Source organism: Stegodyphus dumicola, chromosome 8, assembly GCF_044657685.1.
Source record: "Stegodyphus dumicola isolate Sdum_Otavi_A_Nest chromosome 8, ASM4465768v1".
Lineage (NCBI taxonomy): Eukaryota > Metazoa > Arthropoda > Arachnida > Araneae > Eresidae > Stegodyphus > Stegodyphus dumicola.
Genome location: NC_140775.1, coordinates 84,048,989 through 84,074,959, shown reverse-complemented (window position 1 = coordinate 84,074,959; position 25,971 = coordinate 84,048,989). Strand labels below are relative to the sequence as shown.

General features: G+C 30.4%; 1 protein-coding gene across 1 annotated transcript in view; it reads left to right on the top strand.

Annotated features, from left to right (window-relative positions):
* Nucleotides 1-11,050, top strand: part of LOC118190375 (uncharacterized) — a 156,026-nt gene extending 144,976 nt beyond the window's left edge. Inside the window, exons 7-8 of the mRNA XM_035361079.2 lie at nucleotides 1,174-1,242; nucleotides 10,793-11,050. Of these exons, the coding sequence (XP_035216970.2) occupies nucleotides 1,174-1,242; nucleotides 10,793-10,921 (198 nt within the window). The 3' untranslated portion in view covers nucleotides 10,922-11,050. The remainder of the gene's footprint in view (nucleotides 1-1,173; nucleotides 1,243-10,792) is intronic.
* Nucleotides 11,051-25,971: the final 14,921 nt, after the last annotated feature.

Genomic DNA, 25,971 nt, shown 5'->3' with positions numbered 1-25,971 from the left:
ATCAATCCATGAATGTATGCATTTTGATTAGTATATTTCCATGATCAGCTCATCAAATTCACCGTTCCAGTTTAAAATTTATGACTTACCTTTTAGTGTACATCAGCAATAGAAATATGTTTGCAGTCGAACATGTATCATCCTATAAAGAATCATCAGAAGGAACAGAATAATTCGTATTGTTTTTAACTTAAAAAAATATCTATTAATTAGGTTTATTTGTAATTTTCAAAGAAAATTGTTTTATATCAAACTGAGTCACTGATTAACTGTACATGAGAGATAATGGTATAAGAAATCCCCAATGATATTGATTTATTTGCTAATGTGTTTGTGAGCAATTCGAAGACCGTGCTGAAGGGAAAATGCATTGGTACATATGGGTATAGCCTGGGTCATCTACTGGGATGGCCAATATAACAAACAGCTTTGGTAGTGTCGCTTATAAAGACAACTGTGTATCATATAGGAGCAATGTCATTTTCCCTTTATTTTTGTAACAAAAACAGCAGGATGGACTGTTAGTTTTGAAGCTTTTGGATTTACTGTCTCTGAAACTGAATTTATTTTCATCAAAGAGCTGGGCTGTTATCCGTAGTCTCACCTTCAGAACTCTAAATAACCCCTTTAAAAATCCACAAATACTTTAGGTGCAAATAGTACAAATAGAAAGGAGTTGTAAAAAATATTAGAAGCCCCATCTTTTTTCAAATGTTTAAAAAAATACCAGGAGCATTGTGAAAAGGATAAAAGTTAGCTTTGCACAGAAATAAAACTCAGAGCAGACCTTGCCAAATATGGCATCATTCTAAAACTTTAAAATTTGAAGAATGAAAATATTTATTTTTTCTAATTAAAAATAAAATTTAAAGGGACCTCTACCCCACTAGGTGCATGTTGCTGCCTGTGGCTAGTATCATCACTAATAAATTTATGAACTAATAAAAATTTGGTCAAATTTAAGGTGTCACTTTGCACCCTTTTGAATTTGATTTAGATTAAAGTTTTGCTGCATTAATTACTTTAGTTGATTACACCACATTAGATCATATCAATGATACGGTATTTATGTGAAGCATACTCATTTTAAGTTACTTAATTTTTTGCCTCTTTCCCTTTCTCTTGGTAATGGGAAAAGTAATCATCTTAATTTTTTTAACTTTTATCCTCTAGGGAACTGATGAAACAGTTCGTGTTGTGTCTATGGATAGAGATTTTCACGTAGATTGTTATGTATGTGAGGTAAGTCATATTTTCTATTTTCTTTAAATTGATAATGGATGTACAGTTGTGCAAATTGCTTTTCTGATTCAGTATCTGAAGTTTTAATTATTCCTAATTTACATACATGGTCCTCCATTTTTAAAATTTTAATTATTATTATGTTATGTCAGCCCTTGAAGTTTTATATGATGCTATAGGTCATTTTCAGATGATATCTGATGATTTGGAGTCATAATGAGTGAATGAAGTGTTCAGGCTGTTTGAATAGGACATAGTAGCTAAAACCTAAACATGAATCATTCAGAGAAGTTTTTGTGTAATTGATTATGCTGTTTCTACAATAGAGACATGAAGTTATTATATACTCTTAACTCTGTCATTAGTTTGATAGGCCGAGAAATTGACTAGTCAGATTAATTCGTAATATCAAAGGAATTCATCAGCTGTGGTGTCATTGCTTTTGAAGTCATGAGTCATTTATTTCAGCAAGGTGGCTTTTGATTATTTACTGTAAACAATAACAGGCAGGACTCAAACGGTTTCTATCCTATGTAGCACAGTGCAGGAACAATCAATATGTCCTGCAATAACAGCATTCTGTTTTATACTAATTATATTTCCTCTGCCACGGGAAGAGTCAACAGCAATATATCCCTTTAGTGATTTTAAATTCTAACATCTTCTGGCTCCTGGCAAAGACTTTTATCATAAATATACAATCTTGCAATAAAATAGTGCATGTTATACTCTTACAAAATTTTGTAGCATACAACATAGCATGAATGATTGTATTTAAACCACATTTTCATCATACTAGCTACTGTTATATATTTCATCTTACCAACTACTGCTATCTAAATGCAAATAGAGAAAATACAATTATTATCAAACCATAATTAATTATTAATTAACATAAGTAATTAATATAATTAATTAACATAAGTAAACAAATTTCAGTTATCAAAAGAAATACTAAATAGTTTCCTGAAATTCTGAAAACGGTTATTAATCAACCTTTGCAAGTTCCAAATTGTATTACATTTTGATAGGCCTTTTTATTACACCTGAAGAAGTTTTCACTGTGATACTTCCTGCCTATGTTGTGACGGCCTCTATGCAGCTTCACCTTTCCGAGCTTCCACAGCCGTGCAAGTAATTTGTCATCCTCTATCAGAACTAAAATCAGTGGTTACGTTAACTGGTTTGACAAAATTTGTGCCTTTAACTGGTGAAGACACTCTCTTTTCCATTGTCTCCAAAAATCATGGAAGATTTTTTTCCTGATACAAATATCTCATAAATTAAAACACTTTGGTTACTTGCAGTATTTTCTCTAACATGACCACCCTGATGTGGTAAGGATGTTAGCTTTTTTCCGGTTAGGAAATGAGGAGGATTAAGGGGAATGCCTCTGATGGTTCATTGTAATTGTAAGTAAGTGGCCTAGTTTAGAATCGCTTCTATTTCTCTCAGAATGGTTTAGGCTTGCATCGTGGAATATATGTACTTCCAGCTGCTGAATTGTCAACTAATCAAAATATGGTCAGTTTGTGGCTGAAACACAGATTCTGATTCTGTTGGAATATCTTCATCCTATTTTAAGCCCTTTTACTTAAAGAATCTGCACTGTCAGTTTAATTGTAAGACTAAATGGTTCAGTTCAATCCAATGGATTGAATAACATGCCACATATACTCAATACTATATGTATTGTTGGTGTCACATATTTAAATTTTGAAATTTCATTTCTATCTTCAAAGTGTCTTTATCATCATCCCGAATTAATCCTGTTACCTTTAATGGTTTATTTGTTTGATTCAGTGGCATTGCCATTCAGTTTGGTTTTCCTTCTGATTTCATTGAGGATCGTTCAATTAAAAAACACTGCTGTGAAGTCATGCTTCCTGTATGAATTTATCTCTTGCTAGGGATACGGCTTCTTCGACAATTTATGTTCTGCGTATTAAATCATCAACATAAAGTTCTTTCAAAATAGAACTGACTTCACTGTGTGAATTTTCTTATGTCTTCAGGTGGAATCGTATAGTTGCTGTCGAAATTAAAGGACATCATTTGACAACAAAAGGAACACTTGTCATTAGTAAAATTCTGATATCACAGGCATTGAAATCAAGCTCGGTTCCCCTCTCATTTCTACATAAAATTTGCAAAACATTTTTTTGCCTCATATACTATGCCAGTCTAAATGTTCTTTGAATATCAGACACAAAACATGATTGAGTTATATAGAAATCTCAAAATAATCCTAAGCAAATCTGAATTAAGATTATCACTACTGTCTAAGCAATTATTGAGCAACTATACTGATTTACATACTACAGCATGATGAGGCATAAAATATGGGATTTTTCTATCATCATCCCCATGAAATTTAACTTGCTTAACAGTACCATCCCTTAACTGCTCATTAATAATTTCTTTATCACAAACATACAAACTTGGTGCATGCCTAAATTTATTGCTTAAGAATATTAAACATCTTTCTGCAACTTTGTAATTACTGTTCAGTGCATTATAATCCTCCATAATTTTGTTTCATACCTCCACTTTTTATATGGGATATTTCTTTTACACATGTCTTGACATCTGCATCTGATCATGAAATTTCCTTTTCTTGATTTATTCCTATAGCTTTCAAATTTTACAGATTAGGAACTCTTTCGAATTTTGTTTCTTCCTCCACAGATATATGGCTTATCAAAGTCACTCCTCAAAGCTCCGCTGTTGACGAGGCATATTGACTGCTAATTAAATGTTCACCGCAGACAGAGGATGATAAATAGATTTCAGTGAAACATTATATACATGGAACAAGCAGCCGGTTCTCATAATTTCAATTATAATCATGCATTCTTCATAATGCTGGAATGTTGGTGCATGTCTTAACAGAATCAATTAACAACATTTTATTCATATGTGAGCTTATAATCGAATCTATCTGTTCAAATCTTTCTTTTAACAACTTAATTGAAAAATCATAATTTTCATTTGTTAATGAAAATCCCAAAACTTCTGACAAGGCAGTACCTTCTAAAAATGTTTTCAAATAAGAAAACTTTTCAACCTTACTTTCAATCAGCTGGTTTTTCTGGTCATAAACATCATCAAGAATTTGTTCTTTGCTCTAAATTTCATTTAAAGGTTTATTTATTGCATCTTCAATCTTTGTTAAAAGATTACCAAAAAAAAAAGAAAGAAAAGAAAAGAAAAAAAAAAGAAATGAAAAGAAAGAAAAACTGTTTAACACAGTTTTGTTTCTGCTTTAGCCTAACTTTTGTGTCATGTTTGCAAAAAGTACTTTGGTTTCAATACTAATTTTCTAATCAAATCAGAACAACTAAATAATCATATCACCACTATGAATTCAAGTTTTCCTATGACATACAAAATCATAACACCTCAAAGATTGAATCTAAAGAGACCTTTAAGTGTTCAGTCACATATTTCACACAAGGTGACTTTTAATTATTTATTGTAAACAATAACAAACAGGATTCAAACAAATAATTATATCCTATGCAGCACAATGCCAGATCATTCTGTACATTCTGCAGTTATAGCTTTCTGTTCTAATCATAGTTCACCCATCATGAGAAAAGCCAACAGCAATTTATCTCTTTAAAGATTTTATGTTTTAACATCAGACACCTGTAGCAACTCATGTAAATATTAACTTCTGTCTCAGTTTGGAACGATCAACATCAAGAGTTTTTTTATCAGGAAGCCCTTGGTGCTGATGAAAATTATCAAGCTGCTGCTCAAATTTAATTACACCAACCAAATGTTCATTGGATATGGTAAAGATACTATCACATTTGGACTTTAGGATTTATAGAAAAGTGTTATTTGGAAAACTGAATTGTGGTGTATGATCTGACATTCCTGTAGATAAGCTTGGATTAGTTGATGGTCAGTGAGTAGCATTTGCAGGGTCATGTTTTATTTGGCAGTAAAATTTATGAAAGTAGCATATTAATGGCCAAGGTTGTTTTATTCTGTCTTGTTTATTATCATTTATTGATTTATTTATTTGTTGATATTTAATATCAATCAGAACATTTTAAGCACAGCCTAAATACAACTTTGGCCCATTAAATATATTTTGGAATAAATTAGAGAGTTATTTGTATGTAAATATACATGATCAATTTTTATTGATTAGCTTTTTGCAATGTTATAAAATGAATTAAAAGAAAAATACCATTGCCAGTTACAAGAACTTGGTGCAGAATTTATCTAAAAAGTAACAGCTGCAATGATAAAGCTAAAAGGAAAGACCTTAACTTTTGACGTGGCTGTAATTCAAGAAAAGTCAGTAGTTATTGTCCAATAATTTTTAGATGTAGAACATAAAGCAAATTATATTTTTTGTAGTTATTTTCTTATGTAAATCCAATAATTCCTAAAATGTATTTTATGTTATTCAGAAATATCTAAGGTATAATAACCTTAAAGAAATTTAAAAAGGAATTCTGATCATTGTCATGTGTGTATATTCATTAGGTTATGCATTTACTGTATGCTGGTAATAGACATTATAACTAATGAAGAATTTGATATTCTTAATGCTTCAAAGTAGAGTTTTCTGAAGATCTAAAATGGTCTTTTTTATTAAAATATTTTGTATATTACTATCTGTACTTGAAACACAACTAATTGAATGCATTATCAAGGTTGAGAACAACTGATTTGCGCATATCTCTGTGCACTTCTTATTAGATATATATATATTGTTGTGTGTTTATGGGTTTGTAATAGATTGAATGTGCACAGCCCCAATGATAGGCCGATAAAATTTATTTTAGAGGGAAAAAAAAAAAAAATCAGAGATCTGGAACTTTCCATAAGAATGGTTATACAACTCTTCACAGTATCATAATCAGTAGTTACATTTTAAACAACCATGAATGTTAAACACAAAGCACTGCAGAGTGCAGCTAAAGAATGAAACTAAACCGGAAATAGTACTCGGAACTCGGACTGAGCTAACGGCTAACATCATGGCCTTATATAGTTTTCACACGGGTATCGAAATAGTTCTAGTACTGTTGCTTCTTGAAATTACTGGTAATATGATGGTCACACTGTAGTTACAGTTAATTCAGTGATCAATTGCGTTTGCTCAATTACCATACATATTATGGTAGTACAGGGACCAGCCCCAAATGCCGCCATATAGTCGCCAAGTTTGGCGACTTTTAGCGACTTCTCTTGAAATTTTGGGATGAAAATTTGTCGCCAAAACCATCGCCAGTTTGGTGATATCTTGTGAAATACCAAGATACCCATTTATTCATTGTTAAACAGACTTCCCACTGAATTTTTACTTTTCTGGTATGGCTTCTCTCTCTCTGTTTTTCATGTTACATTAAATAGAAAAATACATAACATGAAAAAATGTCATTTAATATGAGAAAAATGTCATCTAATATGAAAAAATGTCAACTGCACATGCATAAAGCATTAATTTTTTTTTTTTAATTATGATACTATTCTGGATATGATAAAAACATGGAAAATAAATATCGATCACAATTTACTATCGAAAAATTTAGGTTCATTGTTAAGGATTGGTACAAATGAGTTTGACCTATTATTTCAAATTTCTCATGAAATAATCACAAACATTCAAGATTGCACATCTCATATTAAGTATATTAATTGAGAATTGCTTTTACAATACAGTATGTGTAATAAAAATAAAAATGTATACAAAACTATAAATTTACAAAAATAATTCATTAATTCTCCATGCTTTCCCCCCACCTTGAAATTGCTACTCTGCTCAAAAAAAAAAGGGGGGGACAGTCCTATATCTCCCGTTCTACTGGGGCGATTCACGAAATTCAAATGTCTCGAAAGCGCGACTTAGGATATATATTAGATTTATATATAGCACTATTCTAACATAGGTATTTTGACACAAAATCGGACTTTTTCTGAAATAACATACCAAATTTGTTACATATTTCGATTCTACGACTCAAATTATGCCAGAATACCAAGTTTTGTAAAAATCGTACGAGTAGTTTTTGAAATATTAGCTCTCAAAATTTTAGCTCCTCAATATTAATTGAATTTGGCAAATATTTATTTATATCTCTTTTTTTATTAAACTTTTTTGATTTTTTCTCTCACATTTTGAAATTTAGGTTCATTCCAAATAAAATTTACCCATTTTTTGTGTTTTATTTTTTAAATTTCTAATTTTAAATAATTTTTATAAATTTTTGGAAAAAAATTTTGAATTATAACCTATAAAATTTTTACCATCATCTTAAAGTAGGTATATTTTTAAGCATATCTGCAAAAAATTAGACTTTTTTATTCAAAATTTTCTAAGATATACACAAATTTACATATTTTCGCGTTTTGAAATTTGGCATCTTTTTTTTGAGCGATAATAACGCCAAATGTGGTCTATGGATTTTTGTTACACTGTATTGCCACAGCTATTTTTAACCATAAATTTCAAGTAAAATTTTACGGAGAATTAATTATATGACATTTTTTCCCTCAGTGATGTGTAATAAATATTTATTAATACTATATGAAAAGCCATTTTTTAAAATAATTTTTTTAATATTTTTTTTAAATTTCTCTCTATCTTTTTTTTATTTTATTTTTTTTTTTTAAATAAGAGTAAATTTTTGTAAGAGTAAATTTTTACCTTCGGCGTTTTATCGTCTGCTACTTTACTTTGTTTAAATCGAATTGTCTAAAACTGAGAATTTTCGTTTGATGTTTATTTGAATTTTATGACATTAACTGCACAATTTATTTCTAAACAAACTGATGCTTTTGAAGTGGCTGAAAGAGCGGCTGGTACTATCATCCATATTTTTAAAGCACAGTATATTTTTATAGAAACATAAGATTTCGAATAATCATTTTTATAAAAGTCAAATTATGATATAAATATACAACCCTCTAGAGACTGAATTAATGGAAGTTCAATGGTTATGTAGAAATGATCTGCAGCTACTTAATCGCTGGATAAGTCAGCAGATTCCATGGACAAGTAAGAATAATTATATAAACGACACCCAACATTCTGAATTCAATTAACAACGAGGATACGATATTTATTAAATGAATTCAAGAAGTTTTAAAACATAAAAAATCAACTCATTTTTTTATCCTAAAATTTTTTTTTGTGCGTAGCGTATTTTCATTATTCTAATTTAAAATTCTAATAATTCTTAAAATTCTAATTTAGAATGTAATTGTCAAGAACTGATTCCTAATCATCAGTAATATAATAAGTAATTATTACGGTTATTAATAAATCCTTCTTATAAAGTAATTGCAAATATTTCAAAAAACTTTCTGTCTGAATGCAAATATTTTTCTGTGCAAATATTTTAAATTTTATATTAATCAAGATTGCACACGATATTATTTATTTGCACTTCAATTCTTAACGTCAGTTCTAGTTAGAAATGTAAATTTAAAGTAAAAAAATTTGAAGTTAATTTGCAATAATAAACAATTCATTATTGCTATTTTTAAGAGAAAACAGTGTGTGTGTGTGAGATTATGGCAAAGCCTCGAGGGTTATCTGCCTAAGGGGAGGGATGCCTTCATGGAAAACTTTCTAAGGAAAACTGGCTCATATACACGTTACACATCGGGAAAACCACGGAAATACCCATGCAACCAGCCCGTTCGCGGGATTCGAACCTCGGACCGAACTACCAGTGATCAGCGTCTTTACCGCTCGGCCGTTTGTGGGCCTTTATGAAATGGAAGGCGATAACTTTATTTAAAATGATTGTCAGAAATACCAAAATGTTTCGAAAAGTTGGATACTTTTTAATATACTTTCAGAATGCTTAAAGAAAAAGAGAAGAAAAATAAATTTTTTCGTAAAATTTAGTATTTGTATTTTTTTAAATTTAAAACTTTTCAATGTTATGATATTTGATTCTTGCAATTTCAAAAATAAAATATTTGACTAAAATATGAATAACATTTTAAGAAACCAAATGTAGGATAAAATTGTGTAAAGCAATGGGCACAATGATAAAACTGTTTAAAGCAGTGTATGCAAGTCATCCTAAGTTAAAATGTCGGTTATACATCTCTCTTATTTATATATATCTTTTCTGAACGGAACATTGAAAGGCGTGTAAAACTGTGCTTTACTGTATTTTCTCTTTTAATATAGTCATCGTAGTCTATAGTAGTAGTAGTAGTAAAAACTCATCGTAGTCTGGGTTACAAAGTATTCTTTCGAAAGAAACGCAGTTCAAATAAATAAAATCAAATTCTGGAAAATTGATATTAATAAATATATTTAAAATGCTCAGTTCAAAGTAATAAATAGAAAATTTTAAAAAAATTATCTGAAGAGACAATGCAACACAAACAATTAAAATAAAAGTATAAAAATTTAAAAATTACCTAAAATAATAACTATGACGAAAAAGATATATAAAGAAAACTATTTGAAAAAAAAAAATAAACGCTGCACCTTTATTTACGCAGTTCGAATAGGTAAATAGAAATTTTTAAAACAGTTATTCGAAAAAAAAAAAGTGCAACTTAAACAATAAAATGAAATTCGAAAAAGAAAAAAATTACTTAAAATAATAAGTTATAATTAAAAATATAATATAAAGAATATTATTTGGAAAAAAGGAACAATGACTTTTTTCCCTCTCACGGGAAAGGAAACTAGGTTGCCATATATTAAGAAGTTCGCCAAGTGAAGTATTCTTGGCGCAAACTGACAAAAAAGTGCCAACATAAATTTGTGAATTTCTCCATAAATTTCGCTTCAAATTTTACAAAATTTCGTATTTAGGCGTGATTTGAGTCGTAGAATCGAAATATGTAAAAAAATTGGTATATTATTTCAGAAAAAGTCCGATTTTGTGTCAAAATACCTATGTTAGAATAGTGCTATATATAATTCTAATATATATCCTAAGTCGCGCTTTCGAGACATGAAGAACGCAATTTGAATTTTGTCAATCGGCCCAGTAGATCGGGAGATATAGTATAGCACTGTCCCCCCCTTTTTTTTTTTTTTTTTTGAGCAGTGTACATAGGGTCCGTTGTAACCCTGTGTTTACTGTCTGAGGCTAGTAAAGTCACAAATATTATATTAGTGCATAAAATGCTGTTTAAAATTGTAATGTTATGTTTTAAAAAATTTCTATTGGAAGCATGTGCCCCCCCCCCATCTTAAATGACCTCTTGGCAAACAATAGGGGCAGTGCAAAAGATGGCACACAAGCATCATTGTACCTTGCAACAGCTCTGCATGATGTTACACTGAAAAAGATCTTTTGGCCCATGATTAAAAGTATTTGTCCACCTCTCGCATGCAGTATATGGTTTAGCATATGCATATCACTGCATAGTTTATTATATTTTTAGCCAATCAATAAGTTAACTTCAACATTTTAGATTATTTAAGTATTTTGTATTTTTTGTACTTCAAGTTTCTCTCTTTCAAAATTTATATCTGTATTCATAATTTATATCTGTATTCATACCATTGTTTTAGATGTTTTGAAATAAATTCTTTTTTTAATAGGATTGTGGCTTACAATTGACAGATGAACCTGACAAGCGGTGCTATCCTCTAGATTGCCATCTACTTTGCCAGGAATGTCATGTGCATCGCTTAGAGGTTATGAGCAATCCAAGTATTAGCTTACAGTGATATATAGCAATTGTCAAATAGTTTCAGTAAATGTAATAAGAATTAGTCTCAAGGAATATATATTTGTGCATTTGTCACAATATGAAATGCCTTGTCAAGAATGTGTTATTAAAAGAATTCCATTTGTAATATTCTTTTGTACATTGTTTTCTTATTGTGGTGTTCCTTTTTGTTTTCTTATTGTGGTGTTCCTTTTGTTTTGTATACTTGTAATGCAGAAAATTGAATTTTTTCATATTTTTTTCCTTTGCATCATTAAGAAAAATGTACTTTTTATTATTGACTTCCTGAATTTATAATTTTTCTCATTTTAACAAATATCGTTAGCAAATAACATTTGGAACTCTGAAATAATGAAAATAAATTGTAGAAAGGAATTGAAATAGCTTTTGTAACATGTCAGTTGATAATCAGATTGTTTTTTCATTTTAAATATTATATATCCTGAATGAGAGAAGCTTTTCATCAAAAAAATAACTTATCTATATTATTTTCTATCATTGTGATAATTTTGTGTGAATGTGTAGTATTATAAATTGCATTTCATTAAAATTGCTTAGTTTTGTAATTTAAATCATTGAAGTTATTACGAATATTGTGCAAAATTAATTGATGTGGCTGAACCAAGATATAAAATAAAAAGAGGAAGAAGTAGCAATTACAGAATGAAAACAATAAGTAGAAGAAGAGCATTTTAACTGCATTTATGTATTTAAATATTCTAATAAACTACTTTTTTTAAAAAAAAGATCTCTTTAAGAAATTGAAAAAAAAAAAAAAGTACGTTCTACATTTTGAACTTTTTATTATTTATTTTTAAGATCTGTAAATAAAAATCCTGATTAGGAATTATATGTATATGTAATATAACATTGTGCTTTATTGTGTTATAAATGTATTTGTGAATGTAATGTAATAGTGTAAATTATTTATCTTGTAAATAATACATGAAATGTTAAGGGGCAACATTTTTCACTTTTATGTAAAGTGACTTTCTTGATCCTCAGTTTGAATGCCTTTTAAGATTTGAAAAAAATTAAATTTTAGAATTTGATATGTGTTGTAAAAATTTTTAATTATTTAATTCCTGTACTAATTAATATAATAATTTAATTAACATTTCCTTTAAAAATAAATTAAGCATATGCCTTGATGTAAAAAGGCAACATATCTGTATTAAAAATAGTCATAAAATTAGGGAATTCATATATAATTTATTATACCAACATTTGTAAGACTTGGATAAGTTCACGCAGAACTTCTCAAGAACTGAAAAATTCAAGAATAAAATATGAAGCTAAATCTGTTAGTAAAACTGCTCAATAGATTTTCAATGAAATATTATTTTCTTTAATACTCTTAAGTTCCCATTCACTTTTAATATTCTGGAAAGTCAATGAAGTGAAAAAAATTAATAATTTTTTAATAGGATAAAAATTAAAACTTTTATCTGAAAATTTCGGAAACCTAAAAAGAAGGGAAGATCAGTCCTCTCAAATAATAAAAGTTCAGCTTTTAAATTGTATGCAGCAAAAAGGGAAGGGGGACGAAATGGAGAAGAAATACTATAGCATTGATTTTCTTTCATAAAGCGAACCATTTCTTTCATCCATCTCAATATATAATTATCTTATTCTCATATGTGTATTTTTTGTTTTGTTTGAATAAGAATTTCAATAATGATTTTTTCAGTTCCCATTTTTTTCTTGGGGAGGGGCATTTCTTATAGAAATTGTTTACTTGAGATAGTCCCCCCCCCCATTTTTTTATGAGTGAAATAATTCAAAATAATAACTTGTATTGATGTTTACTGAAATAGCATGTGTTAAGTATAAATAAATGTATACTGTACATGCTAGTAACTGAATTATGCATGCTACATTGAGGTGTAAGTTAGTACAGTAAAACACCAGTGAAGCGCAAAGGGTTAAAACTGCATTTACTATCTGTAAAGCAAATGAATGGTGATGTATTCTACCATAGTTGAGTTATTTTTTATCTACCGTATGAAGTATGCAGCTACAGTTTGTGAGTAATAAAATCTTTTCATAAAAATTAATACGCTTTTTTATGTGAACATAAACTAGAAACTTCATTTATAAACAAATCAGTCTATTTTATTTTCTAACTGAAAAATAATAGTATACATTTAAAATACAAATGAGATAGATTTGACATACGGATAACTGTTTTTGGGTGTGTTTCGAACAGTATAATGGTAACTCCTGTTTTTTCATATTGCAGTATTCAAACCTGTAACCAAAACTGAAAATCAACACACACTAAATTCTAATAAAAATATAATTTATATAAAATAATAAATTTCAGTTTTAAAAGATTATCTATCACCAGTATTGTGCATAAACTTGCTAACTGAAATTCTAAATTATATGTCTGCTGTTATAAAAGCAAACATAAGAGTATTATTTATGTGGATAGAAAACTTTTGTTTATGTGTTGATTTATTTGAAGTCATATGCATTAGAAAATGTTCTGTAATTGTAATTTTATGCATAGAAAAAATGCCAGATTAAAACTATGCTTAGTTATATCTATACTTTTTTTTTTCCCCCATGAGGAGAAAATGGTTATTCATATAGAAAGAAGTAACATTGTAATGCTGAAACTTTATGTGACTGAAAATTTCTACAGACACCTTTGAAGTACAGTAATGCCGATTAATGTAATCATGTTGTCCCATGATTAAACCTAATGATAAGAAAACAATATATCTTGAAAAAAATATCTGCAGTTTAACTAATTTAATGGAATTAACTTTATTTCTAATTAAAATATTGTATGAAATTTTAATTAGGAATAAAAACTGAAAATATTCGTAGTGGCCTGTCTACGGTTGTTACACACATAAGTTTACAAACTTTATATTTTAAAGTATTTCTGGAAATGTAGTAATGCTACATATCTAATTTTATCTTGAGCAGAGTGCTTTTTTCCTCTCAAACACTAACAGGAAATTCCTTATCTGTTTCATTATTATGATTTTCAATATGTTTCTCATGTATTGTACTCTTAAAATCTGTTTAAGAAAGCGATTTTCTCTTCTATCAGTACTGCAGCGTAATCTCTTTCATCATCATGCATCAAAGCTTCAAGTTTCTTAAGATGCACAGTAATGAAAGTTGTTACATTTATACTTCATCTTTTTATCTTGTAATTTAAAGTTTGTCATTTTTAAAACAGTTCATCTGTTTTGAGATTCAGTGTTCAGCAGATGCATGCATAAAGTAAATTAGTTTTCTTTGGTTGCTCATTTGCCATTAAACATCCATTTTTTTCAGTGTTATGCAGGATTCTAGTCATCTCGGGATGATGAAAATATCCTCTCATAACTCTAATAATCCTTTAATCACAGGGTTGATTTATGGTTGTAATGTTCGCTGGAAGAAAGACATTTATGTTGTGCAATAGCTAGTAAAAGGATAACATTCTTTAGTTCAGTATTCCATATCAAGATCCATTCGTTAAAAATTGTCAGTCATACCTCTAAATTACTTGATTTTCTAGTTTTGTAATATCATTCTAATTGAAAAATTTTCATCCAGCAGCATTTTGACCACTCTAAATGATTCACTGATTACAATAAATGATTGAATCCCTGTTTCACGTGTGCAATCAGATGGAATTTAGATGATTCTCTAATAGTATTTGTTAAGTTCTTCAGAAACTCCTGGTTGAATTGCATAAATTAAATAACTGTATCAGAGTCTCTATAAAACAATTATTTGGAAAATTAATTTTTGCATTAGTTTTCATTTCTTTCAATTTTGAAATGTGTTTAAACTATGGTATAATAAACATATATTTCCATGTCAAATTAAGACTTATTATACGTTTTTGTTGCTGTTATAGTTTGGAAATTATTATCTTTTGCAAGGCTTGTTTTCAATTTCAAATTTGCCAGAATTGTGTTGTATCATTGTACAGCTCAAACTTTGCATTAAATATTTAGTCTAGTTCTAATTTGTAAGATATGTTGCACTAGTTTAAATCATTTGCAGAATGTGCTTGTAAATACATACATAACTTGTATTAATTTATTTTGTGCAAATTAACATCCTATAACTCTTTTCATATTTGTTCATATGCAGTTTATATATTGCATGAAATACGTTTGTGTACAGATGAATAACATTTTTACATTCCTTTTGTATGTATGACAGTTTTCTATGTATTATAAGAGTGATTACTGGGTAAAGGATTGGCTGGGTGCTGGAAACCTTTGCCAATATTTTTTCAAAAATTTTCTGTAACATTTTTTTTTTGGTCGAATGAAAATAAGTAGCAGTGTAATGAAGATTTTCTATAAAACTGATAAACATTCATTTTAAAATATATTCCAGCTTTAAGTCTTATTAACAAATTAAAAGAGAAGTTAATGCAGCTGTTTATATCAGTATCTAAACTATTTCTAACAAATGAAATAATCAACAGAAACGCTGCACATTATTTATGTGGTGGAGAGGCATTGGAATATAGCTATAATAACTCATGAAAACAGAAAAGCATAAAACATGAATTCATGCAGAAAATGCAATATGAATATTGTAAAGAAAAATTTGTAATGTGGAATAAAGATTATGAATCCTTAATTAGTAAGGCATTTTTATATTTTGAGGCTTTAGCATAAAAGTTTTGTGCCTGAGAATTGAAAATTTTTATAGAACATTGTTTTTTCCTCTTATTAGTGGATATAAATTCAGTATTTAAATCATTGTATCAACAGACCACAAAGGTATCAATTAGTTTGTCTCAACAAGATTGAAAATCAGTGGTTATATTACAGTCTTCTAGAATCTGTCAAAGCTCTGCTTGTTTAAAATTGAGAAAAATGTTTATCCTTAGAGTGCCGTATCATTTAAAAATATTATCTGATACCAGCTTTACCCACAGCTTCGCTCGTGTTCATGTCCTTAAGTTTCAACTGCGCATTGATTTTAAAAAACACACCTCGTAAAATTTCAAAATAAAGAACATTCGAGCACCTTAAAATGATTGAAACAAAATTTTTTATCGCACCACACAGTAAAATGTAAATGCAATTTTCAAGCAACAATAACAGAAATGTATAGCACGAATGAATAGATCTTTAAAATAAATACAAAATAAAACTTTAAATATATCACAAAAGTCGAAATGTTGATAATAGTTTCAAGCCGGTAAGTTAATTAGAAGTTATTAATTTTTAAAGGATTTTCCACGTGTAAATCTGTGAACTTTTCGCCAACCCAATAGTCGACCAGATACCAGCTCCCCCTTTCTCCGTCGCTTTCGAATTGCAGCCTGTCAACAAACAGTTAACAATAGCGAGCAGAGTATTGTTTTATCTGTGATTAAGCTGGAAATAATTAAGCTACAAAAACAGTTACGCCACCATTGTTCCTATCATTCAGAGAGCGACACAAGTTTCTAAATTTTGAGAAATTGGATAATTAGATCAAAAGTTATAATTTTTATCACCAATTTATTGGACCCACACGAAAAGACTGAAGAAAAAAATCGCTAATGTCGCTACTGAGTCACATTCAGATTAGCGTTTTCAGAGTTTTTCATTAATATCTCAGCTGATTAGTCTTATGAAGATGAGAATGGTATCGATGGATTCCGACGAATTTTTGGAATCAGTGGATATGTGTCTCAAAATTCAACTAACCGCCGTTCCATAGATTTGTGAAAGTATAAATTGGTGCATTTCCAAATCCCTTTGATAGGGAAACATTCAACAAAGTAAGTGAAAAATGTAGGGGAAAAGTAGTTTTTAATTAATATCTTGGCTAATTAAAGTTGTACGAAGACATTTTATAGCCTATAACCTTTGCTAATAAAAAATATTTCTTGAAAATTTCATGATGATCGGTTAAGTAATTAAGGCGTGAAAGCATAACAAACAAACTCACATTCGCATTTATAATATTAGTAAAGATGGTGTTTCTTGTTTAAGGAACCAGATTCTGATTTTTGAAGATTAGCTTACATCACACAGTTTCTCAAAATGCATCATCTTTGTTTTAAAATTAATGCCAGTAAATATAAGATCTTGCTTAAAGAGTATCATCTGCTGCATCTAAATTTTGTTTATCTATTGAATAATTAATCATATGAAGTAAGAAAATTGCTTTTACATGTCTCCAAATTTTAATAATTTAATAGCTGATTGCTGTAGGTGGTGTTGTTTTGCACATTCACAAAATCTAAATTAAATCCTTTTGAGATCATCTTAATTCACAGCTATTGGAATATGCAGATTGGGGTTTGTGAATTGGCAAGGAAAGTATCTGCTATATATACATATATTCCGTACTCTGAAATGTGAAACTCTATATTTGTGTGCTTCCTTCTGATAAACATTATTTTTTTTTTTTTTTTTTTTTTTAAACAGCTGCATAAATTTCTGTCTATCTGTTTGATATGGCATGTTCTAATCTCTCACATTTCATTTTGCTGCTACGTTTCAAATTTTCATTTATGCTACATGTGAAAACTAATTTATCATGCACATTTTTCCACAGTTTTTAATCTTGACACTGTAAAATCTGTTGGAAAAGCAATGAGTTTTGAAGAAATTTAAAGTAGAGGAATCTTAATCTTTGATATGTCTTTCTAAGCACTCTAACAATTGGAATACAGTTGGCATTTTGATTAATAGTTTATATTAACTATGAATTTCTTTCATTTTTTTTATTCATTATGGATTGGTATTTAAATTTAGAATATTAAGTAAAATAAATATTAAACTGTCAAACTGTAAAATCATAATTATAATTAAGATATATATTAATTTAAAAGCCATTTGGAATTTCTGTTGTTAAAGTGTTAATATGTTAGCATTCCATTCTATGCATAAATCATGTGATTAAAATTTCAGAATGAATTTTTTTAATTAGTGATCACAGTTAAAATATGCGTTTTTTTTTTTTTTTTTTTTTGTTATGTAATTACAAAAATCAGAATAATTGTCTTGTCTTATTTTTATATTAAAAAAGGCTAATCCTAAAAGTAAGTGCATATTCTATATTGTATTGTTAACAGTCATTTATTTAAAATTATGTTTTGGATACATTTTCCAATTGCATTGATCAGCATTTTTAACACATTTATATACTTCTAAAATGTATCAGTAGGAAAATAATTTCACTTGTCTGTTTAAAAAATTTTTGAAATAAGACCAACTGTGTGTTCTAATTTTTTGGAAATTTAGACTTTCAATAAAATAGTTGAACAATAATTGGATTTTTTTTTTTTTTTTTTTTTAAATTTCTGAAGAGGTTTTACTAAATAAACCAGCATCACTTTTGTAGTCATAAAATTTCTAAAATAAATTTTTATGAGCACTTTTAAGGGGGTTATCTTTCCATTATGATAAAGATGAAATAGATTTATTTATTCATCAATTTTGCTGTATGGGGAAACAAAACCAAAAAAGTTTTATCTTCCACATAGTGTGCACAAATGTATAATATGTATGTGATGGGATGATTGGAGAATAAGTGCAATGGACAGCAATGATTTTTTGCCTGGTAATCACTTGGAGAGGCTTTACTGCATATCTTTTCTGTTCAAACAGAAGGAATATGATATGCAGTTTATCATTATCATTATACAATTATTTATTATTCACTTTATTTGAGTAAGCTCTTATCAGTGCAAGAAGCTGTTGCATAGTATGAATACTGTGATTTGTTTTAAAAATTTAGTCAGCCTCACACTTTCCTGTATGCCTTCAGGGCCTAACTCTGAAATTTTGCATGCTGCGTTTTGCTATTTCATAGTGTATTTTTATTTAGGCTATAATTGCATCCAAAAAAGAAATCACAAATGTGATGTCTAACGAGCATAATTGCCAGTGTTGTTACCATGTTGTAATATAAAGATTCGGGGAAGGGGGCTCCTCTGGCCATATATGGATGTGTTTTTCTTATGTAAGGCATATTGCATTAATGTGTTTTTGTTGTGCAAGGTGTTAAGGCATATTAAGGTATTAATATTAGCAAATATGACATTTTGTTTCATCTGTTTGTGAAGTAAATGTGCACATTATTTCTGTTACCTTTGTTATCCCCATTTTGAACTGGAGAGTTTCTACCAGATTTTGTACAGCATAAAATAACTTCCAGTTTTAGTAACATAACTATAATTAATACTTAGTGGGAATAATTTACAACTCAATTCATTCTGTAGTTACTTCCAAAGAATTTAAAGGTTTTATGAAAACTCATTTTCTCAACACCTCAACTTAATTATGTTATGAGTGCAATTATTCACCAATTTAATAACTATATAGTTTTGCAGTGACACAGTATTATCTTTGACTTTCGCTGAGCTGCTCAGAGCCTTCTTGTTTTTGCCAATTTTTTTTTAGTTTTTTCGCCATTGCCTTAGCCATTGTATAAAAGTTTGTTGGTTCTTTTATCAAGAAGCTCCAACTGTCAGTCTGAGTACTTTGACGGATGTTTGAGTGCCTCCTGTTGCACAGTGGTTGCACATTTGAACAGTTGAAACAGTTATGTAGGTCTGTGTATAAGAAGACACGCAATTTCTTCAAAAATTCTGCCACCTTTTTTCCTGGAAAGGAAGGAAAAGATAGCATTCGAAGATAATTTGTAGAACTTAGAATTAACAGTGTGATGCTGGAAGTGTAGGTAGTGGTATGTATAGTAGTATGTATAGTGGTATGTATAGTATATGTAGCTCTAGTAGGTAGTGGTATGTAAAACCGTAATTTGTAATGAACCTGCATTTTCTGTAAATGAATTGTATGTTTTTATTACTCTTAAGAAGAGTATTTTTTCTTGCCACGTAACATGACTCAGTAGAGTTTGTTTTACTGATTGTAATTTTTCAATAATTATTGAGTTCGTTGTGCAAATTTTTATCTGGAAAACGATGTTAACTTAAATTTTGGGAGCTGTCTGTAAGTGACAAAATTTTGATGGTATTCTGTGCCTCGTAGATATGTGGCAAGAGATTGTTGAAAGGATTTGCTCGCAGTGGTTCTCGGACTCTTGTATTGTTCCATTTTGTGGGTAAGGTTGATAAACTTGTTTATTAACATATGATGTGAATTCTTCGATGGGTACTTTCATATTATAGTGACTCCCAAGATTGAATCGCTAATTAACCGAGATATCTCACCACCATATTAGCATCACGTTTCATTTTTGTTAAGGGTTCCAAATTTGTGTTAGTTTTTTTAATTTTATATATATATATATATTATTATTATTATTATTATTATTTATTTATTTATTTATTGCTTTTTGTGAGTATACGGTTAGCAATCTTTAATTTACCAAATAAAGTCGATACCATGTCATACCTGACGAGCCAGTATGCAAAAAGGGCCACAACATGAAACTGCAAGTATATGTTAACGATGAAACCATTTAAAGATGTAATGTTAAAAGTTTTAGGAGGAAGAAGGGCCTCCGTGATGGAAATTGGTTCAGTGGTTCAAGACTATCATTCGTCACTGCTATTAGATTTATGAACTCTTGGGCAGAGTTGTCATCCAACAATATATGTGAAAATGCTGCAAATGATTGGAATAATAAAATGAGGGAACTGTGTTCCCTGCATCTGATACAAAGATTCGAAGGGCGAATAGGCGGTCCCGATAAAGTAACGTAAATTGATGAAAGTTTGTTCGTCCTACGTTAAGAACAACAGTGGTAGAGAACTCGCACAACAATGGATTTTTGGAGAAGATGGCGAGTGCTTTATCGTTGAGATCTCAAATACAGATGCTAGTATACTTATTGTGAAAATTCTGTACAAGATGGATCAATTCAGCTTGCTGAAAGGACTATAAAACGGAACAACTTGAAGAAGCTGGTTACAGTCACTTGACTATAAGTACAATTTTGCAGATTTAACAAGGGGTTTTTCACACCCAAAATGTGGGGTTTAGCCAAGTAGTGTAATAAAAAACAATAGAGTACAGCTAAACATCACCTCGAATCATATGTTTCGAAATATATGCGGAGAAAGTACATAAAAAAAAGTTATGTTTTTTATGAATTGTTGATAGCTATTTTGGAAATATGCACTTGTTACAACGATCATTAAAAACATTCTTAGAAAACAACACATTAGTGTTATTGTATATTGTTTCGTTTATTTTTTATCTTCACGAGTTGGCGAGTTAGCTCGGTTGGTCACTGATTTAATCTTGGGGGTCGCTATAATAAGGAAGGACCGAAAGATATTTGATAGGATTTTGAACATGGCAGTTCTTTTTTTTCCGCGTCTGTTTTGCTGATACTGGGAATTAACTTCGTGGATCAGTAAGAACGCATTTTTTTTCTGGAGTATTATTTCAACATAAATTTGCATGTTTAACGTCGTGAACAACTTTTCAGTAATTTGAAAAGGAAGCTGTGAAGATGGAACAACGCTGCTGCCATCCAAAATACATATGCATAATATTACTAGAAACATGGTAAAATCTGTGGAACTGGGCTTATGTGTTGGGCTAATATTTGAACTAAATACACTGTATATATATATGATTCATAATTTTAAAACTAATACCGAAAAATTAGGTATAATTTCTCCTAGGATAAAGAAATTATTCGTTTAATGTAAATAACATAATCTTATAAAAGTTATCTGAGATCATCGACTTTCTCACTGGCTGACTTATTTATGTGACCATTTCATTTTATTTATATAAAGGAAAAGCTTTCATCTTTTTCGCATAATTTTGTATTTCTGACGAACACTACACTACGTGTCTTTGATAACAATATTTTGGAATCGTTCAATGGTAGAAGCCAAACCAAAATGAACGATTCATACAATGGTTAATAATTCAGATAGCTATAGCCCTTTCCCTATTAAGATTCACTAATCCATTATCTGTAAACGACTCATTAACAAAAATAGTATTTTGATACAGTAACAGTGAAAATTCAGCAAACAACTACTAAGCACATTAGATGTGGAGGTTCTCTGAACAGTTTCAGAAAATGGTGTGTGAGCATTATTGTTAAATGAAGTAAAAATGTCACTACACATATGACTGAATGCTTTTATCAGTCACAAAGTCATCATCGCGAATTTTTCAAACTACGTAATCATTCACTCTGAAGCCCTGTTTAAACTGCAGCAACCATGCAACGAACTTTTAAAATAAATGTTAGTCTTTTTCATGTATAGCAGTGTTGTAACTAAACTCTGAACTTTTTTCCGAAGTGAAGTGAACTGATTCTTGTGATTTAGTCTTCCTCGTTCCTGTGCTGTTAACGCTAGGGTGCAGAAACGCGGCGTGATATGTTTTGGTAGCATGTTCTTTTCTTTCGCTATGTAATGGTAAATAAATGTGATTAATTTAATAAGTTTAGCTTATTTGTGAATATGCAGAACCAACCTGCCGTAACACTGATGGAACTTTGAGTTCAAGGAACGCGCGGGGAACTTTTACGGCTCCGCTAAACCGGAAAAAGAGCACTCCTGTTTTTGAGATGAAATTAAGTATCTATGCATTTTATTGCATAAAACAAATAAATAGCCTTTGCTATAATGCCATTCAAAATTTCGAGAACGAAATATTTTCTCAAAGCATGAAACTAATTCCATTAATAAACTTTCAAGCAGAGCGTCAATTTCACGAGCTTAAAGTTCTAGTGAGAAAGAAGAAATGGAGAAAAGTCATAGTCTAAATTTATGTGCTGGCACCAAAATCTTTTGAGTGCGGCCCTGGGTTATCGATACACAGATTTGTTTAAATTAGGCTATGCACGTGTCTCCTGCGAAACTGTTTTCTCTGGCTTATAGTAGAAATCATTAAAGGTTCGTATCATTTATTTAACCTTAGCGTTTGTTATAAAACTCGACATCAATTCATTGTATATATGTGTGTTTGGAATGATGTAGGCATGCTGATGAGAAGACACAAATTATGGTAATCATAGATGATAATTGTGGCTGGCGTAATTGCGTAGTAAAAGAAGAAAGTTGCAGACTTTGAATGCTTTGTAGATAATAAGATGCATAGTTTTATTTCTTGATTAATAATTTCTTATGACATATTTTCTCCTATTCAATTTACTATAGGTGCGACAATCATCCCACAAATTTATATATATTTATTTTTAGACAACAGATTATACAGCGAAGCAATGGTAAGTACCGGGCAAGAAATAATAGAAAAGCTGAATGTGCGTTTTAGCAGAGGCTTTTAAAAGTAGAACCCTTTGCTCAAGTTCTGAACGGCGAACTGGATAAGATCTTATGGCAATGCAGACATGGCATAATATGGTTAGTTTTAGGGGACATGACCAGGTTAAAGTTAGTAACTATGAATTTTATATTTTTTACCTTACACACACACATGTATTTAAATTCGGAACTCAGTCGCTCTCAAAAGCTTTCAATTTGGGGCACTGGCTATCGCGTCTTCTGCCGAATCAAAAAAATTTATAACGGTTGTACGACATTTGAAGTTCTTTCATATGCAGTGTGCTGCAAAAATGTAGTGAAGGTAAAACAAGGGCTAGTTCTAAAGTAAGTATTATTTCAGTAAAGTAGGTATTATTTCAGATGACAGAGTTATCCTCGCTTGACACATTGCAATTATGAAGTTTTATATTCCTAGACGTAAAATTATTCACATAAAATGTACATTTAAATTCGTAGACCATAAGTCTAGTTCCACAGGAGAAGGGACTGCAATTTAATCTGGCACTAATTTTAGTGCTCTGTATAGTAAAGGGTGTCCCAAAATTAACGCAAGATTTGAATTTGGCGCCATTTTTGCATTAAGTTGTTGGGAACCCTGAAAAAAAATAACAGTTTGAAAGCCGAGAGTTTAGAGTTAGTGAAAATGGCGCGTTATACGATACAACAACGTGTCTTCATTATTGAACAATACTTTAAAAATAATGAGTTTGGCGGCCGCAGTTCGAAAGTTTTATACAAAATATGGTAAAAATAGTGTGTTAACCTCGAAAAGATGAATTGAAAAATTCGTGGATACTGGATCAGTTGGAGACACTAAGCACACCGGTCGTCCAAAAACAAGCCGTTCAAATGTCAATATTGAAGCAGTGCGTGAGTGTTGGTGAAAACCCAGGAACATCAATTCGGCGTCGTGGACAAGAATTGAAAATTTCAAGAAGCTCTCTACAGCGTATACTCACAAAAGATCTGTGTCTTCATGCATACAAAATTCAATTAACACAACAACTGAAGCCTAATGACCATGAACAGCGAAGAGAGTTTGTGGAATGGATTATTAATCATCAAAAAGTGGATGCTGGTTTTTCGAGCAAAATAACCCTAAGCGATAAAGCACATTTTCACCTCGATGGCTTTGTTAATCGCCAAAATTGCTGTTTGGGGTTCGGAGAACCCACGTGTGATTAGCGAAAAACAAATGCACCCACAACGTGTCACTGCTTGGTGCGGAGTTTGGGCAGGAGGCATCATCGGACCATACTTTTTTGAGAATGAGGCTGGTCAAGCAGCAACTGTTAATTGTGCTCAATATCGCGACATGATAACACAGTTTTTTCTACCGAAATTGGATGATATTGATGTAGTTTCAACAAGACGGTGCCACACGCCGTACAGCCAATGAAAAAATTCAATTACTGCATGAGACATTTCCTGATCGTGTAATCTCTCGTTTCGGTGATCAGAATCGGCCCCCTAGATCCTTTAATTTAACAACATTAGATTTCTTCTTATGGGGTTATTCACTGTATATGTCAACAATCCCACAACCACACGTGCATTACAAGAGGAAATTAAACGCTGCATCAACGAAATTCAGCCACAATTATGCAGAAAGGTCATAAAAAATTTCCACGAAAGGGTGCGTATGTGCCAGCAAAGCCGTTTAGGCCATTTGCCCGATCCATAAATAACCCTATCCTATGCACTTTATGATTCACTTAAAAAATAAATATCTAAAGACTAAAAACTCTCTTTTATATTGAATTCAAATCTTGCATTAATTTTGGGACCCCTTTATATGTGCGACAAAATTGTAGTAGTTAACGCAATATCTTTTATTAGAGGCGAAAATAATATGTAACTATTATTTCTGTCACTAGGTTTACTTTCACCTTACATTTCTCGGAAATCTAGAGTTTTTAAACGCCTTTACTACTCCCTAATTTTTCTAAATCCCTTTCGATCACTAGGAAATAAGCCGTTCATTTACAATTTGCTCATCGCATTTATATCCATCTAATGTACAATTTCAAGCGAATTATTACACGAGAAGCCATCTGAAGCCCTATACTACTGGTTTTAAAAGTGTGCTCCGCGAAATTCTGAGCTGCAAGCAACTCCTCTGGGGATTAGAACCTCCTTACGATGGTCCTTTTCAAGTGTTTGATAGAAAAGAAAAATATTTTTACAATAAAAATCAATCACAAAATGTTACAGTGTCTATTGGTAGATTAAAGCTTGCATATTTCTTGCATATACCAAACGTTACTAGGAAGCAATCAACACAATCAATAAGACGACTTGTCAAACCTCCAACAGACTTACCTCCTAAAATTAAAAAGTTTCCTGCCAAACAGCCGTCTAATGGACGGACAATAAACCCCCCCCCCCCGTGCGATTTCCGGATTACCATTTATATATATCTATAATATTTTTTGTAAATAGTGTGTTTTAAACGTCATAATATGCTCTACCGCAATTTAGTTACTGGGAAAGAAGTACTTTTGTGGCTTGAAACTTATACGGAAACTTTAAATAATGGTTAATACCTTTTTGTATAACCCATTACGAGGGATTCTTTTCAGGTTCTGCACCTGCTTTTAAATGACTGCCAAATGATAACTAAGGGAGTTCTAGCAAAAACTCAAATACTGAAATAATAGGACTTAAAATCAACGCTCGCGCTATCAATGACGATATTAACTGTTACTCTGAACATAATTCTTTTACATTTTTATTTAGTAATTGTTTTAATTACTTTTGCTCTTCAAAATGAATCACTTTCCGAGAGCTGTCTAGTTTCGATTTTCTAGATTTCAGGCTATCTTTCAAGGCAATTTACATTCTTTGAATTT